The sequence below is a fragment of the Miniopterus natalensis genome, chromosome 10 (genome assembly GCF_054644295.1).
Source record: "Miniopterus natalensis isolate mMinNat1 chromosome 10, mMinNat1.hap1, whole genome shotgun sequence".
NCBI classification, from domain to species: domain Eukaryota; kingdom Metazoa; phylum Chordata; class Mammalia; order Chiroptera; family Miniopteridae; genus Miniopterus; species Miniopterus natalensis.
In genome coordinates this window covers 43,742,093-43,757,092 of record NC_142090.1, presented here as the reverse complement: position 1 = coordinate 43,757,092, position 15,000 = coordinate 43,742,093, and the positions used below count along the sequence as shown (strand labels likewise).

Here is a 15,000-nt window from a genome sequence, read left to right as displayed (position 1 = left end):
TGGCCCACACCAAGGCACATCATAATTAAAATGCCAAAGGTTAAGACAAACAGAGAATCTGAAAAGCAGCAAGAGAAAAGCAAGTAGTTACATACAAGAGAGAGCCCATATGACTGCTAGCTGATTTCTCAATAGAAACTTTGCAGGCCAGTAAGGAGTGGCAGGAAATATTTAAAGTGGTGAAAAGCAAGGGCCTACCCAAGATTACTCTACTAGCAAAGTTATCATTTAGAACTGAAGGTCAGATAAAGAGCTTCACAGACAAGAAAAAGTTAAAGGAGTTTATCACCACCAAACCAGCATTACATGAAATGTTAAAAGGTTTTCTTTAAGCAGTGGCAGAAGAAAAAAGATAAAAAATATGAACAATAAAATGGCAATAAATGCATATCTATCAACAATTTAATCTAAAAATCAAAATAAATGAACAAGCAATCTAACGAACAAAATAAACTGATGAATAAAGTAGAACCAGAGGTATGGAGACATGGAACAGACTGCTGAATCTCAGAGGGAAAGGGGGTGGGGGTGGGAAGAGATTAACCAGAGAACTTATATGCATGCATGCAGTACTCATGGATACAGACAACAGGGTGGTGAAAGCCTGGGGGGGGGGAGGGGCGGTATCTGGGTGGAGGGGGGCAATGGGGGAAAAAAGGGTGACATCTGTAATACTGTCAACAATAAAGATAAAAACAGAAGTAGAAGGCAGGAAAGAACATAAATATGAATAAAATGTCAGTAAGTACATAGGGCATGTGTAGGAGGCAACCAATTGATGTGTCTCTTTCACATCAATGTTTCTGTCTCTCTCTCTCCCTTCCACTCTTTCTGAAAAGCAATGGAAAAATATCCTCAGGTGAGGATTAAATAATAATGATAATAATAATAATAATGTCATTAAGTACATACCATCAATAATCACTTAAAATGTAAATGAACTAAATGCTCCAATCAAGAGGCAGAGGGTGGCTAAATAGATAAGAAAACAAGACCCATACATGTGTTGTCTATAAGAGTCCCGTTTCTGATCAAAAGACATACAGGCTCAAAATAAAGGGATAAAAAAACATTTCATGCAAATGGAAACAAACAAAGAAGCTGGGGTACTTACATCTGACAAAGTAGACTTTAAAACAAAGGCAAAGACAAAGAAGGACATATATAATGATAAAGAGATCAGTCCAACAAGAGGATATAACCCTTGTAAACATTTATGCATCCAATATAGGAGCACCTAAATATATAAAGCAAATATTGATGGACAGAAAGGTAGAGATCAACAGTAATAGTCATAGTAGGGGTTCTTGTCACCCCATTGACATCATTGGATAGATCTTCCTGACAAAAAAATCAATGAGCAAACTGCGGCCTTAAATGACACACTAGGTCAGAGGGACTTAATTAACATTTTCAAAGCATTTAACCCCAAAGCAGCAGAATATATATTCTTTTAAAGGGCATATTGAACATTTTCTAGGATAGGCCACTTGGTAGGACACGAAATAAATCTCAATAAATTTAAGAAGATTGCAATCATATCAAACATCTTCTTTGACTACAATGATATGAAACTAGAAATCAATTACAAGAAGAAAACTGAAAAACACAGAAACATATGGAAGCTAAATAACATGGTACCAAAAATGAATGGGTTAACAATGAGATCAAGGAAGAAATAAAAAGATACCATGAGACAAAGAAAAATAAAAACAATCTAAAATCTATGGCACTCAGTGAAAGCAGTTCAAAGAGGTAAATTCATAGCAATACAGACCTCCCTCAAGAAATGAGAAAAATCTCCAATAAACAATCTAACCTTATACCTAAAGGAAGTAGAAGAAACAACAACAAAGTCCAAAGTGAATAGAAGGAAGGAAATAAAAATAAAAGTGGAAATAAACAAAACTGTCTTAAAAACAATAAAAAACATCAATAAAACCAAGAGCTGGTTCTTTGAAAAGATAAGTAAGATTGATAAACCTTTAACCAGACTCACAGAGGAAAAAGTGAGAGAGCCCTGGCTAGGTAGCTTAGTTGATGAGAGCATTGTCACAATTTGCCAAGTTTTGTGGGTTTGATCTTCAGTTAGGGCATATACAAGAAGCAACCAATATATGCATAAATAAGTGGAACAACAAATTGATGTTTCTCTCTCTCTCTTGCTTGCTCTCTCCCTAAAATTGATAAATAAAAATTTTAAAGAAGAGAGAGGGCCCAAATAAGTAAAATCAGGACTGAAACAGAAGTAACAACTGACACCATAGAAATACAAAGGATTATAAAAAACATTACAAACAACTATATGACAACAAATTGGACAGTTTGGACAAAATGTATAAATTCCTAGAAACATACACTCTTCCAAAACTGAATCAAGAAGAAATAGAAAATTAGAACAGACAAATTATAACTAATGAAATTGAATCAGTAATCAAAAAATTCCCAATAAGCAAAAGTCCTGGACCAGATAGATGGCTTCACAGGTGAATTTTACCAAACATTCAAAGAAGAACTAACACCTATATAATTTCAAAATAATTTCAAAAATTTCAAGAGGAGGATAAATTGCCAAGCTCATTTTATGAGGCAGCATTACTCTAATTCCAAAACCAGATAAAGAAACTACAAAGAAAGAAAATTATAGGGCAATATCCCTGATGAACATAGATGCAAAAATCCTCAATCTTAATCCTAAAAAAATATTAGCAAACTGAATTCAGTAATACATTAAAAAGATCATACATCATGATTAGGTGGGATTTATTCCTGGGATGCAAGTTTGCTACAATATTTGCAAAGAAATTAATGTGATACATCACATAAACAAAATAAAAATTATATGGTCATATCAATAGATGCAAAAAAAGCATTTGTCAAAATCCAGCACTCATTTATGATGAAAACTCTCAGGAAAGTGGGAATAGGGGAAATATACCTCAACATAATATGACAAATTTATAGCTAACATCATATTTACCAGTGAAAGGCGAAAAGTCTTTTCCTTAAGATCAAAAACCAGAAAAGGATGCCCAGTTTCACCACTTTTATTTAATATAGTATTGGAAGTCCTAGCCAGAGTAATTGGATGAGAAGAAGAAATAAAATGTATTCTAATTGGAAAGGAAGAAATAAAACCACTATTTTTTGCAGATGACATGATACTATATAGAGAGAACCCTAAGGATTCCACCAAAAAGCTATGAGAACTGATAAATGAATTCAGTAAAGTAGCAAGAAACAAAATTAATATTCAGAGAAGATTACATTTTAATACACCAATAACAAACTATCAGAAAGGGCAATTAAGAAAACCATACCATTTACAATTGCATCAAAAAATAAATAAAATAACTAGAAATAAATTTAACCAAAGAGGTAGAAGGCCAGTACTTGGAAAATTATAAGACATTGAAAAAGAAATTGATAAAGATAGAAATAAATGAAAGCATATACTATGCTCATGGATAGGAATAATTAACATCATTAAAATGTCTATCCTACCCAAAGAAATAAATCTATAGATTTATTGCAATCCTTATTAAAATACCAATGGTATTTTTCACAGAACTAGAACAAATATTACTAAAATTTATATGGAACCACAAAAGACCCCATAGCCACACCGGTCTTGAGAAAGAAGAACAAAGTCAGAGGTATCATTCTATCTGATATCAAACTATAGTACAAGGCTATAGTAATTAAAATGGAATGATACTGGTATAGAAACAGATAAATAGATTAATGTAACAGAACAGAGAGTCCAGAAATAAACCCACATCTATATGGTCAATCAATCTATGACAAAGGAGGCAAGAAAATACAGTGGGGTAAAGACAGTCTCTTCAATAACTGGTGTTGTGAAAATTGGACAGATACATGCAAAAAATGAAACTAGACCACTTTCTTACACTACATACAAGAATAAACTGAAAATGGGTTAAATACTTAAATGTAAGCCCTAAAATCATAAAACTCGTAGAAGAAAGCATAGGCAGTAAACTGTTTGATGTTGCTCTTAGCAATACTTTTTTCTGATATATCTCCTTGGGCAAGGGAGAGAAAAGAAAAAATAAACAAATGGGACTACATTAAACTAAAAAGTTCTTGCACAGTAAAGGAAACCGTCAACAAAATGAAGGCAACCTGCCAAATGGGAGAAGATATTCACCAATGATACATCTGTTAAAGGGTTAATATCTAAAATTTATAAAGAACTTATATAACTTAAGACCAAAAGCCCCAAACAATCCAATTTAAAAATGGGCAGAAAACCTGAATAGACGCGTCTCTAAAGAGGACATACAGATGGGCAATAAACATGAAAAGATGCTCAATGTTACTCATTATCAGAGAAATGCAAATTAAAACCACAATGAGATACCACTCCTCACCTGCCAGAATGACAATTATCAATAAATCAATAAACAACAAGGATACAGAGGAAAGGCGACCCTCATGCACAGTTGGTGGGATTGCAAATTGGTACAGCTATGGAAAATAGCATGGAGGTTCCTCAAAAAATTAAAAATAGAACTACCTTATGATTCAGAAATTCCACTTCTAGGTTTTTATCTGAAGAAATCCAAAACACTGATTTGAAAAGATATATGCATCCCTATGTTCATTGCATCATTATTTACAATAGCTAAGATAGGCAAGCAACAAAGTGTCCATCAGTAGATTATTGGATAAAGAATAAGTGGTACCTATCTGCAATGGAATATTATTCAACCATAAAAAAGAATGAAATCGTTCAATTTGTGACAACATGGATGGGCCTAGAGGGTATTATGTTAAGCGAAATAAGTCACCACGATGTAAAGTACAGCATAGGGAATATAGTCAGTAATATCGCAGTAACTATTTATGGTGCCAGGTAGGGTACTAGACTGTTGGGAGGATCACTTTATAAATTATATAAATGTCTAACCACTATGCTGTACACCTGACACTAATAAAAAATAATATTGAATGTCTACAGTAATAAAAATAAAGAATTGATTGCTTTTCCCCAGATACTACCTAAAATCATCAAACATCACCTCCAAGGAGGCCCTATTCTCTAACCCAAACTGCTCACAAGAGCCACTCCTGCTGCCTACAGTCTCCCAATGAGGTTTTTGAGTCTCTAGCCCAGAGGTCTGGTCAATGTTGCCTTGGGACTCAGTTGTTTGGGCCTTTCTCAGGAAGACCTCTGAATCATGCCAGTTGCTAAGACTTCTGGTGAAGGTGGGGTGGGAGGAGGATGATTAATAATGATGATGATAAAGATAACTCACATTTATGGAGTATTTACTGTATGCTAGGAATTCCCCTGAACATTCTGTGAATTCATTAATTTAAGCCTCATTACAATACTATAAAGTGGTGTACTATTATTATTTGCATGTTAAAGGTGGGGAAACTGAGGCATTGAGAGGTTGAGCAACTTGAGCAAGTTCATATAGCTAATTGGTGACAGACTTGAGATTTGAGGTCAGGCAAGCTGGCCCCAAGAACCCTTGCTCATAGCCTTCACGCTGCACTGGCTCACTATTGCCCAACAAGAGAGATGTCAGAGCTTTATTCAGCCCATGTGGCTAATCACTAGGGTTTTTTCCCCCTGGGGCAGTAGCAACAAGGATAGTCCTGAGGTGACAGCAGGCTCATCAGGTACAAAGACTGGAGCTCTCTGAGGTTAAGTGGAGGCCATGTCTGCCCCTGTTCTTGCCCATGTTTGAGCTTGACTCCCCTTGGTCCTATCTACTGCCATGAACACCGAGGAACCTGTAAATGTGCCCAGCCTTGTAAAGAAAGACCTCAAATTAATGCCTAAAAGCAAATTCACTGTCTTTCACCAAAACTGCAGCCAGATGCATACAACCAAATCAAGGCTCCCCACTCCCAGCTGTGGCCTTCAGAGTTCCTTCCCCTCCCTGTTCTAGTCTCTTTGTGTGTGAAATGAGGGGAAGTTCTATCAACCTATGGTTGTTGTGATGATTAAATAAAACACTCCACAAAATGGCTTGGCAAGAGTATGGCACATAAACATTTAATAAATGCTGCTAACAACAACTTTTCCGCCCGGGTTGACAGCAATCCAATTCCTTTGGTTTCAAGATATAACATTTTTGGACCTTTTTTGACTGTTCTAGTTCCTTCCTCTGGAGTGTTAGAGCTAGTTCCCAAGGGAAAGGGGCTGTTCATAGGTAACACTGTAGTAAAGGACCTGCCCAACCTTGGGGTTCAGGAGAAGGCTACAAGCTTAGTAGAAAGCTAGGATATAAATCAGGAAACAGAGTGAACTGTCCTCACAGAGAAGGCTGCTCTGGTAGACGTACATTGTCTAAGCAGTTTTCACTAACAACAATAAAAGTCAGTCTTTTCTGAGGGTTTGCTCAGTAGACCAGACAGTTATCTAAGTATTCCATGGATTAATTCATTTAATCCTCACAACAATCATATAAAGTAGATGCTCTTATTATGCCCACTTTACAAATGGGAAAATTGAGGCACAGAAAGGTAAAATAATGGGAAGGCTGGGCTTTAAATCCAGTCAATCTGGCCCCAGAATCTATGTTCTGGACCCTTACATTATGCTGCCTCTTACTTACCATGTGCTAAGCATAGCCACAGGTCATCTCCACTTGTGTGGGCACCAGGCTGACCTGGCTCATGGGTGGAGACAAGACTGCCTCGTTTTCACTCTCAGCCCTCTTCTGTGAGTTCTCCCTTCACTGCACACACTCATTCACACCTGTGGCTGTTCTCTCTTCCCTTAACCAGTCCAGATCTTACAAGGTCAAACACAATACCCACAGCCTCTTCAGTGAAGGCTTCCCTGACTAAACACAGCTCACAATCAACTTTCTTTCCTCTGATTTTCCATAGTACCCTGACCAGGCTCTTGAAGTGACCTTCCCAAGGTCACACAGAAGTTCAGTGGTAGAAATGGGATAGGAGCTAAGTGCTTTCCTCTCTCCAGAATACTGAATGCCTCACTGTCTGGCTGAAGTTGTATTAATAACCAAAGGTTCTATTAACATAATTAAGACAGTTATGAAATTTAGTCCTTGATATCCCAAAGGACTCGGGGCCTTTTGGGAGCTCACAGGCAGGTATGTGTATATAGCTACGAAAACTCAGACTGGCCTCCTGTGAGCCTCAGCAGGCCTCTCCCACCATGCACCACTGGGTTCCTGATGACAACAGTCTAGATTCTGGTGATGTCTCTCTGGCCCTGTTTCTTGGTGTCCCTCCCACAACTCCAAAACACTTGTAGTTCAGAGGACAATTTTCCGACAGTGTAAGAATGTGTAGAAAGGCACACACAAAAAAACCTGTTCATGTTAGTAAATATAATTCCTATTTCTGCAGATGTATCCTTCTCCCCTTGTTTATTCTTGGAAGAGGCCTTGGGAAAATTAGAATGGAGTGATGAGTGAAGATGTAATTTAACAGGAATCCCAGGAAAGTGCAGCATCTCATTTTTAAAGACTAGAAAATCTAAGCATATTCAGGGTTGCTAAGGGACTCATCTAGGAGCCTAACCTAAATAGTGATAGGTTTTTTAATTCTCCAGTTTTCCATTTCCTGTCAGTGGAACCAGAATGTCCCCTGAATATTTTTCTTCTTTATGAAAAGCAGCATAATATGCAACAGTCCCTTTAGTGAAGAAGTGTCATGGGACTCATGTTGGAAGGACTAAGGCAAACAGTTCCTCTGACAGGGAGTGAGAGGTGGTTTCCAGGATGCTGTTTGCTTTCTTCTTAGTAATATCCATTTGCAAAATGCACACTCACAAAGCAGACCTTGTTTCACACAATTACTAAGAATCCTGCATTTACTTTTAGGTTGTCACTACTGGGAAGGAACAACTAGACTTTGAAACAGGACCAAACATATTTGATTTGCAGATTTATGTTAAGGATGATGTTGGTGTCACTGACCTACAGATCCTAACTGTCCAGGTAACAGATGTGAATGAACCGCCTCAGTTTCTAGGCAACTTGGAAAAAGGTAAGCTATACAGGGGTGTGGCATGCAGCCCAGATGGTGGCATCAGGGAGGACCCTGTGGGACAGAGCAAAACAGAAAAGTAAATAAACAAGCAGCTGTTTCCCTGGGAAAGGCAGCTGCTTAATGAGCAGAAGATAAAGAAAATGTCCCCGAGCCCAGGACTCCCAATAATAATGCCCAGCAATTTACAAAGCCCATCCCATCCATGGTTTCTCCTGGGCCTCTCCCAGTCCTGGGGAGGAAAAGGAGGCTCAGGACCTCAGGTGAATCATTCTGAAGAAATCTGGGCCAAGCCCACCAGGCTCATCACTGTGTACAACTAACTGGTCATTGGCTGACATGTTCATCATCCCCAAGGACACTGACCCCTTCAGAGCAGTGTGTGCCTGGAGTCTGCTACAGAGTAGGGACAACACTTTAAGGGATGGGAGCATAGGATAACTTTCTGCATAATCTCCCACAGGCTCATGGCTTTGAATGCCACCCATTACTGACACTCTCCAAGTCTATCATTTTAGTCCAGGTTCTCCTCTGAACTCCACTCAAATATCCAAGTATCTTACCTAATGTCTCCACTTGGATATCCAATAGACATCTGTAATATTGTGATTTATAATAAGAAATACATATTTGGTCTTCTTCCTGTTCCTGACAGAAAGCTCCTAAACCCTTGGATTTTCTGTGATGAGAGGGATAAAGTTATGTTTTGTTATGTTGATGATGTGATGTTTGGAATGTCCCTAGGTCACTGAAGCTTGGCAATGGTGGCCAGTGATTAGAGGATTGGAACTTTCAGTCCAGCCCCCCCCCCCCACAGTCTCCCACCCACCCCTACCACTGCAGAGGGGAGAGAAGGTGGAAATTGAGTTCAATCACCAATGGTCAATGATTTAATTAATCATACCCACTATCGAAGCCTCCGTAAAATCCAAAAGGGGCTCAGAGAGCTTCCAGGTTGGCGGAGATTCAGGGAGAGTGGCATACCCAGAAGCATGGAAGTTCCGTGCCCTGCGCAATCTTCCATCTGACTGTTCCTGAGTTACATCCTTTTATAATAAACCAGTAATCTAACAAGTAATATGTTTCAATGAGGGCTTTTTGGAACCTTAGATTTATAGCTGGTATATCAGAAGCATAGGTGACAACCTGGACTTGAATTGAGATGGATTCTCAGCTGACGTCAGAGAATTTCTCTGTGGTCTAGGGAAAAACCCCACACACTGGAATTGGTGTCAGAATACAACATCTCAAACATAATGTGCTCCCAAACCAAACTCTTTTTTTTTTTAAATATATCTTTATTGATTTCAGAGAGAGGAAGGGAGATGGAGGGAGGGAGGGAGAGAGAGAGAGAGAGAGAAACATCAATGATGAGAGAGTCATTGATCAGCTGCCTCCTTCATGCCCCCAACTGGGGATCAAGCCCGAAACCTGGGCATGTGCCCTGACCGGGAATCAAATTGCAACCTCCTGGATCCTAGGCTGATGCTCAACCACTGAGCCACGCCTGGCTGGGCCCAAACCAAACTCTTGACTCCCAGTTAAACCCCCTGACCCCCACCATGCCTACCCAAAGCTGTTTTTCTTGTCTTTCCCATTTTAATTAATGGCAATTCCATCCTTCCAGATGCTTGTACCAAAACTTCAAAGTCAACCTTGACTTCCTTCTGTCTTTCACACTCAACATCATATCCATTAGGAAATGTTGTCACGTTCTAAATCTATACAGAATCTGACTGGTCCCTAGCCTCTCTACCACTACCTCCATGGTGCAAGCCACTAGTCATGTCTTGCCTGAATTACTAAAAATGGCCAGCTTACTGGGCTCACTGTTCTGCCCTTGCCCCCTACAGTTGATTTTCTGTACAGCAGCCAGAGAGATCCTCTTAAACATCAGTTAAATCAAGGCATTCCTCTGCTTAAAACCCTACAAGGACTTCTCATCTCACCCAAAAGGAGAGCCAGAATCTCCTTAAGGCCTCATCAAATCTGGCAAAACCATACAACCCTCCCCACCTACCATGTTGTCTCGCACATGTCTCTGCCTCACTCCCTCTGCTCCAGCAGTCCTGGCCTCCTCACCAATCTGTGAGTACCGCAGGCATGACCTACCTCGGCATGACCTATCTTGGCATTTGTTGTTTCCTCTGCCCCTTCCCCTTCCATATCTTTATGGCTTTTCCTCATTTCTTTAAGAATCTTAATTAGAATACCAGTGAACTTTCCATAACCACTCTATCTAACATTGTAACCCAACTCACAACACTGCCTTCCCTGATTTTTCTCCAGAACATTGCTTGGTAACATTCACATATTTTACTCATTTATTTTATTATCTATGTCTTCCACTAGAATTCAAGCTCACAAGAGTAGGGTTTTGTGAACTGCTGTATTCCCAATGTGTAGACCAGTGTTTGCTACATAGTGAGAACTCAGTAAACACTTTTTAGAATGAAAGCATGAGCAGTGATAAAGTGAATGAAAGCTGAAATCAGATGTATGATGGCTTGAGCTTGAATTTTGATTCTATTACTTACTAGCTGAGGCAACACAGTAACTCCTCTGAGACGATTTTCTTATTTATATAATGGAGAAAATTACAATACCTACTTTCTAGGGCTATTGTAAAGATTAAAAGAGAAGACATACAGGGTGGGCAAAAGTAGGTTTACAGTTGCTTGTATGGCATGTAATACAATAGTTGATAAATAATAATTCAAGAATAAACGGTGTTTTGTGTATATGCAACTGTAAACCTACTTTTGCCCCAACCTATATGTTAAGTCCTCAGTACAGTGCCTTAAAAAAGAGTTAACGTTAGCATTCTCAGTCATCTCTTGGACAGAGATTCTCAGAAAGAAAGAGGCCAGAGCAGAGAACATGGTGGCCCTTAGGCAAGGCTGGTTGTGCCAGGTGGCACTGCCTACTCCTCCCTCCATCTGACCACCAAGAACTCTGAAGTAGATGAAATCAATTTTTGGTGCTTTTCCTGAGCCTCGCTCTTCCCCCTATTCCATCTCCTCTCCATTACATTATAAAGCCTCTCATTTCAGATACTCATTTCTGCTGAGATGCTAAGTGCAGTTCAAGGAGTGAGCTTAGCTCAGTTTAGGAGGAATTTGCACATGAAAGGGGATCTGGAACTTGGAGCAGCTTCACCTGGAGGTTCCTGCCCATGGTTACTTTCCAACTCCCTGCCCATATCACCTCCCTCTCTCCCATCAAACAACATTACTCTAGGTCACCTGTTATTGGAGGAAATGTGAAGACTTGATACCAGCTTGGCCAACCCTAATACTTTAATTCCCATAAAAGGGTCTGCTCCTGCAAGTTGGCCCTGGTCTTACTCATGGCCTTTGTTATTGCTGCCCTCTTTCCCACAGTGCCTGTATGCTTTGTTTCCTTGGCTGTGTTTGGTTTCCTTTGGCTGCCCTGTTTTTGGAATTTCTCATTTGCTTTATCTAATAAAATTTTTCTTATTCCAATGTGTACCTGGGTGTAGGTCTAGACCTCTACATAGTGGAAAGAACAAACCCTGGATTCATTTACCATGTTGAGGCCTTCGATCCAGAAGACACAAGTCGAAATATACCCCTCAGTGTAAGTGGCTGACCCTGGACCCTGGCATCCTGGCAGGATGGGCTTGGGCAGTGGCAATGGGAGAAGTATGCTGCCCACTGCCAAAGCATAGAGGACAGGGGAGGTTGGAATGAGTAAGGGGGCTCTGGAGACAGACAGCCCAAATTGGATTCATGGCTCTATGTGATCTTGGACAAGTTCTTTACCTCTCTGAGATTCAATTTCTTCATCTGTGAAATAAGAGCACTTACCTCAGTAGGGGTATTATAAGTATTAGAGAATGCATGTAAAGCCGCTTAGCACAATGCCTGCCTGGCATATCAAAATTGCTCAGTATTTTTTTAATTCTAAAGTGATAAAAATCCAGCTATATTATTTTAAAAATAAGTGTAAAATGTATACTCCAAAGGCATTAACACTTCCTTTTCAGAGATGAAGCCAAGCTGCTTGGAGCCAAGTTAAAAAATATTAAGAGCGAGTCCCAGGAATTCCAAAGAAAAGACGGAATTCCAGAGAAAAGCAGGAGATTGGGTCCTGGAGAGTTGCCTCATGGTTCTGTCTGAGACAGCTGATCTTTTTTCTCTCCTTTTTAAATCAGTTTTGTTGATGAGACTGTTAGTGGAACTCTTGTAACCACCAAACCTTAGGCAAAGAAGCCTCTTAGCTTGGGCAAGGATGCCTCAATTCCTAGCTCTGCCCACTGAAGTGGTCTTGTGCACTCACTGCAGCTGAGCAGCCAGGTGGGAGAGAATAATGCCAGTGTACTAATCTTGGAGCAGGCAACACTCCTGCAAACCCTGTCTTCCAGAGAAGAGAATACTTGAAATAGGACAGGCAGGGAATTGATAACACTAGGAGGCTGTTTCTGGTGTTGGCTGCATGATTTGCAGCTTCAATGGGACTACTTTTCTAAGAGAAGGAAATGAGCCTTGGAAATAAACTCCAGGACCAATATAATGTGGTCTACAGGGTCTGAAACAAAGCTGTTTAAGATTATTGGATCCATCCCTTAAGGAATAGTCATTGTTATTATTAGAAGATATCCTTCGTCAAAAAACAAAAACAACTGTTAACAAATCCAAAAGACAATGGAGAAAAAAAGGGGAGATTTATTCAGGTAATAGTTCCCTGACCTGGTTAACAGTTGGTTCAATTTTATGTAAATGAGGAATCCAAATTGCACAGTTCTAATTGGTCAACATCATGCACTCTGATTTGTCCTTATGGAGCAGTTCTAATTGGTCAGTAAAGATGCAAATAAGGATATAGCTTCGAGGTTCTGATTGGATGGGACAATTCTCAATTCATTGGTTGAAAGAGGAAACTAGGAACTGTCTATGTCTAATAAGAGTGGATTCAAACAGCAGGAGCCCAGTGCAGGAGGTTGAAAGCTCTATCTGAGATTCTTCCTAGTATACAGAGTATGTGAGAGCCTCTGTTAGTAGATGGTCACTAGACTCTCGCTATTTATAAAATTTGGGCCCTCAGTTGACTGATAAATGCCTTTTCTGGGATCACATCAAATGAATCTTCTCAGGATCCATACAACACATTCATTTATTTAAGGTTCTTTTTGCAGGAATAAGTAAATGAATATGCAAACACTTACAGGTCTCTACTATGTGCTAAGAGCATTTCTAGGTCCTTTAAATGCATGCATATTAATAACATACTTGTTGTATTAGTTACAAATGTGTTTGTTTGAAAAGAACAGAAACTTTAACCATAGTGGCAGATATGGGATTTTTTCCTCCTATAACAAGAAGTTCAGAGACAGGCAGGCAAGTAGGCAGGCAATCCAGAGCTGGCATAGCTGCTGCCATCAGAAACCTGGGCTCTTCCTATCTTTCTGCTGTTCCATCTGGAACCTATTGGATTTATTCTTTTTTTCTTCACTTTATGTTTACATGATGGCTGCTACGTTTCCAGCCTTTATCTCTAAGTTCCAGGTAGGAAAAAGAAGAAGGAGGAGGGCGAGGGGGAGGGAGAGGGAAGTAGGAAGGGGTACAGGTTGAATGGGGCAGGACAGGCCAGTCTGTCCTGTTTTTGGTAGGAAAACAAAGACCCTCCTGGAAGCCCTAACCAGAGGACTTCTGCTTACTTCTCACTGTCCAGACTCTCTTATGGCCACTGTTGCTTGATGGTGACCAGGGAACAAGGGATTTTGGATGGAGATTAGGTCAGCAACCCAAAGTTATACACTTATACGTTTAGTGCATTTCAACATTAACCAAGAACCCACTATGTGCCAGGCTTTCTGTTAGCTACTTTGGATATCTCAAGACGTTCACAGCCTAGATGGGAGACATTCATACAAACCCCAAATAATTATAATTTAATAAGATAATTACTCTAAAGTTTGTACAAAATGTAGTGGGGGCAAAGTGGAAGGAAACTCAGCTATAAAGAAAAATATTTCTTTTTAAATATCCATTTTCAGTATATTTTTCCAAATTATGCAGAGGGGAAAAGGTGATGGCCCCTTTGAACACTCCTTCTAGATCAGGTTGTCTCTTTCAGTTGAAGGGAAGCCGCCCAGGTGGGGAGCAATGCAGCAGGTGTTGCTCTCTTAAAAGAAAATGTACTGCAATCAGAAAAGGGCTGAGAGCAGCTGCAGGGGTGTGGAACCTGGAACCCAGTGGCTTCTGCAGTGCCTTTAGGAGTTGTTTGAGGAGGGAGTGCTTCCAGTTGAAGCAGAAAGTGTTAATGAAGTATTTAACACCTGTGCTGGAACTAACAGCTGCACAGAAAGTTGACCACCAGCCTGCAGGAGCAGCGAACATAATCTAGACAGAAACTTTCTCAGACTAGAAAAAGGTAACAGTTTAGGAAGTAATGTACGAAGGCCTTTGTACTTTGACATTTTATTTTGGGCTCTTGGGTGCACTAAATGACATATTTTTGCTCTGAACAAGGAAAATGGGGATGAGTTATTATGCTATTGATCAAACCTGTGCTTCTCAACCTTGGCTGTAAACTGAAACCACCAGAGGAACTTTAAAAAACACAGATGTCTGGGTCCCACCCCTAAAAGTCTGATGTGACTGGCTTGGAGAGTCCCCCAGGTATCAGGTTTTTAAAGCCCTAACGTGATCTCATGAACAGACAGGGTTAAGAATGGCTGCTTTAAGACAATTTCCCAAACTTCCCAAGTCTCTCCGAATTTTGGATTCTGTAGGTCTGGAATAGGCCTGGGAATCTGCACATTTGCCAGATACCCTGGGCTACTCTTCTGGTCAGAAAGGCTGGGAACACTGGTTTATGAATGTTTCTCAGAGGGGGTTTAGGCCCCTGTATGAGAACATATGTAGGCTGCTTTTTAAAAATGCAGATTCTTGAACTCTGCATCAGAATACTGAATTGGAACACACTTACTGGGTGATTCTGATGCACTCTACCCTTTGAGAACCACTGAACTGA

The 15,000-nt window shown here is 39.9% G+C and overlaps 1 protein-coding gene across 1 annotated transcript in view; it reads left to right on the top strand.

Moving 5' to 3' along the window:
• Nucleotides 1-15,000, top strand: part of CDHR3 (cadherin related family member 3) — a 67,909-nt gene that overhangs the window by 9,361 nt on the left and 43,548 nt on the right. The window contains 2 exon segments of the mRNA XM_087820867.1: nucleotides 7,836-8,001; nucleotides 11,504-11,601. Coding sequence (XP_087676993.1) covers nucleotides 7,836-8,001; nucleotides 11,504-11,601 — 264 coding nt within the window.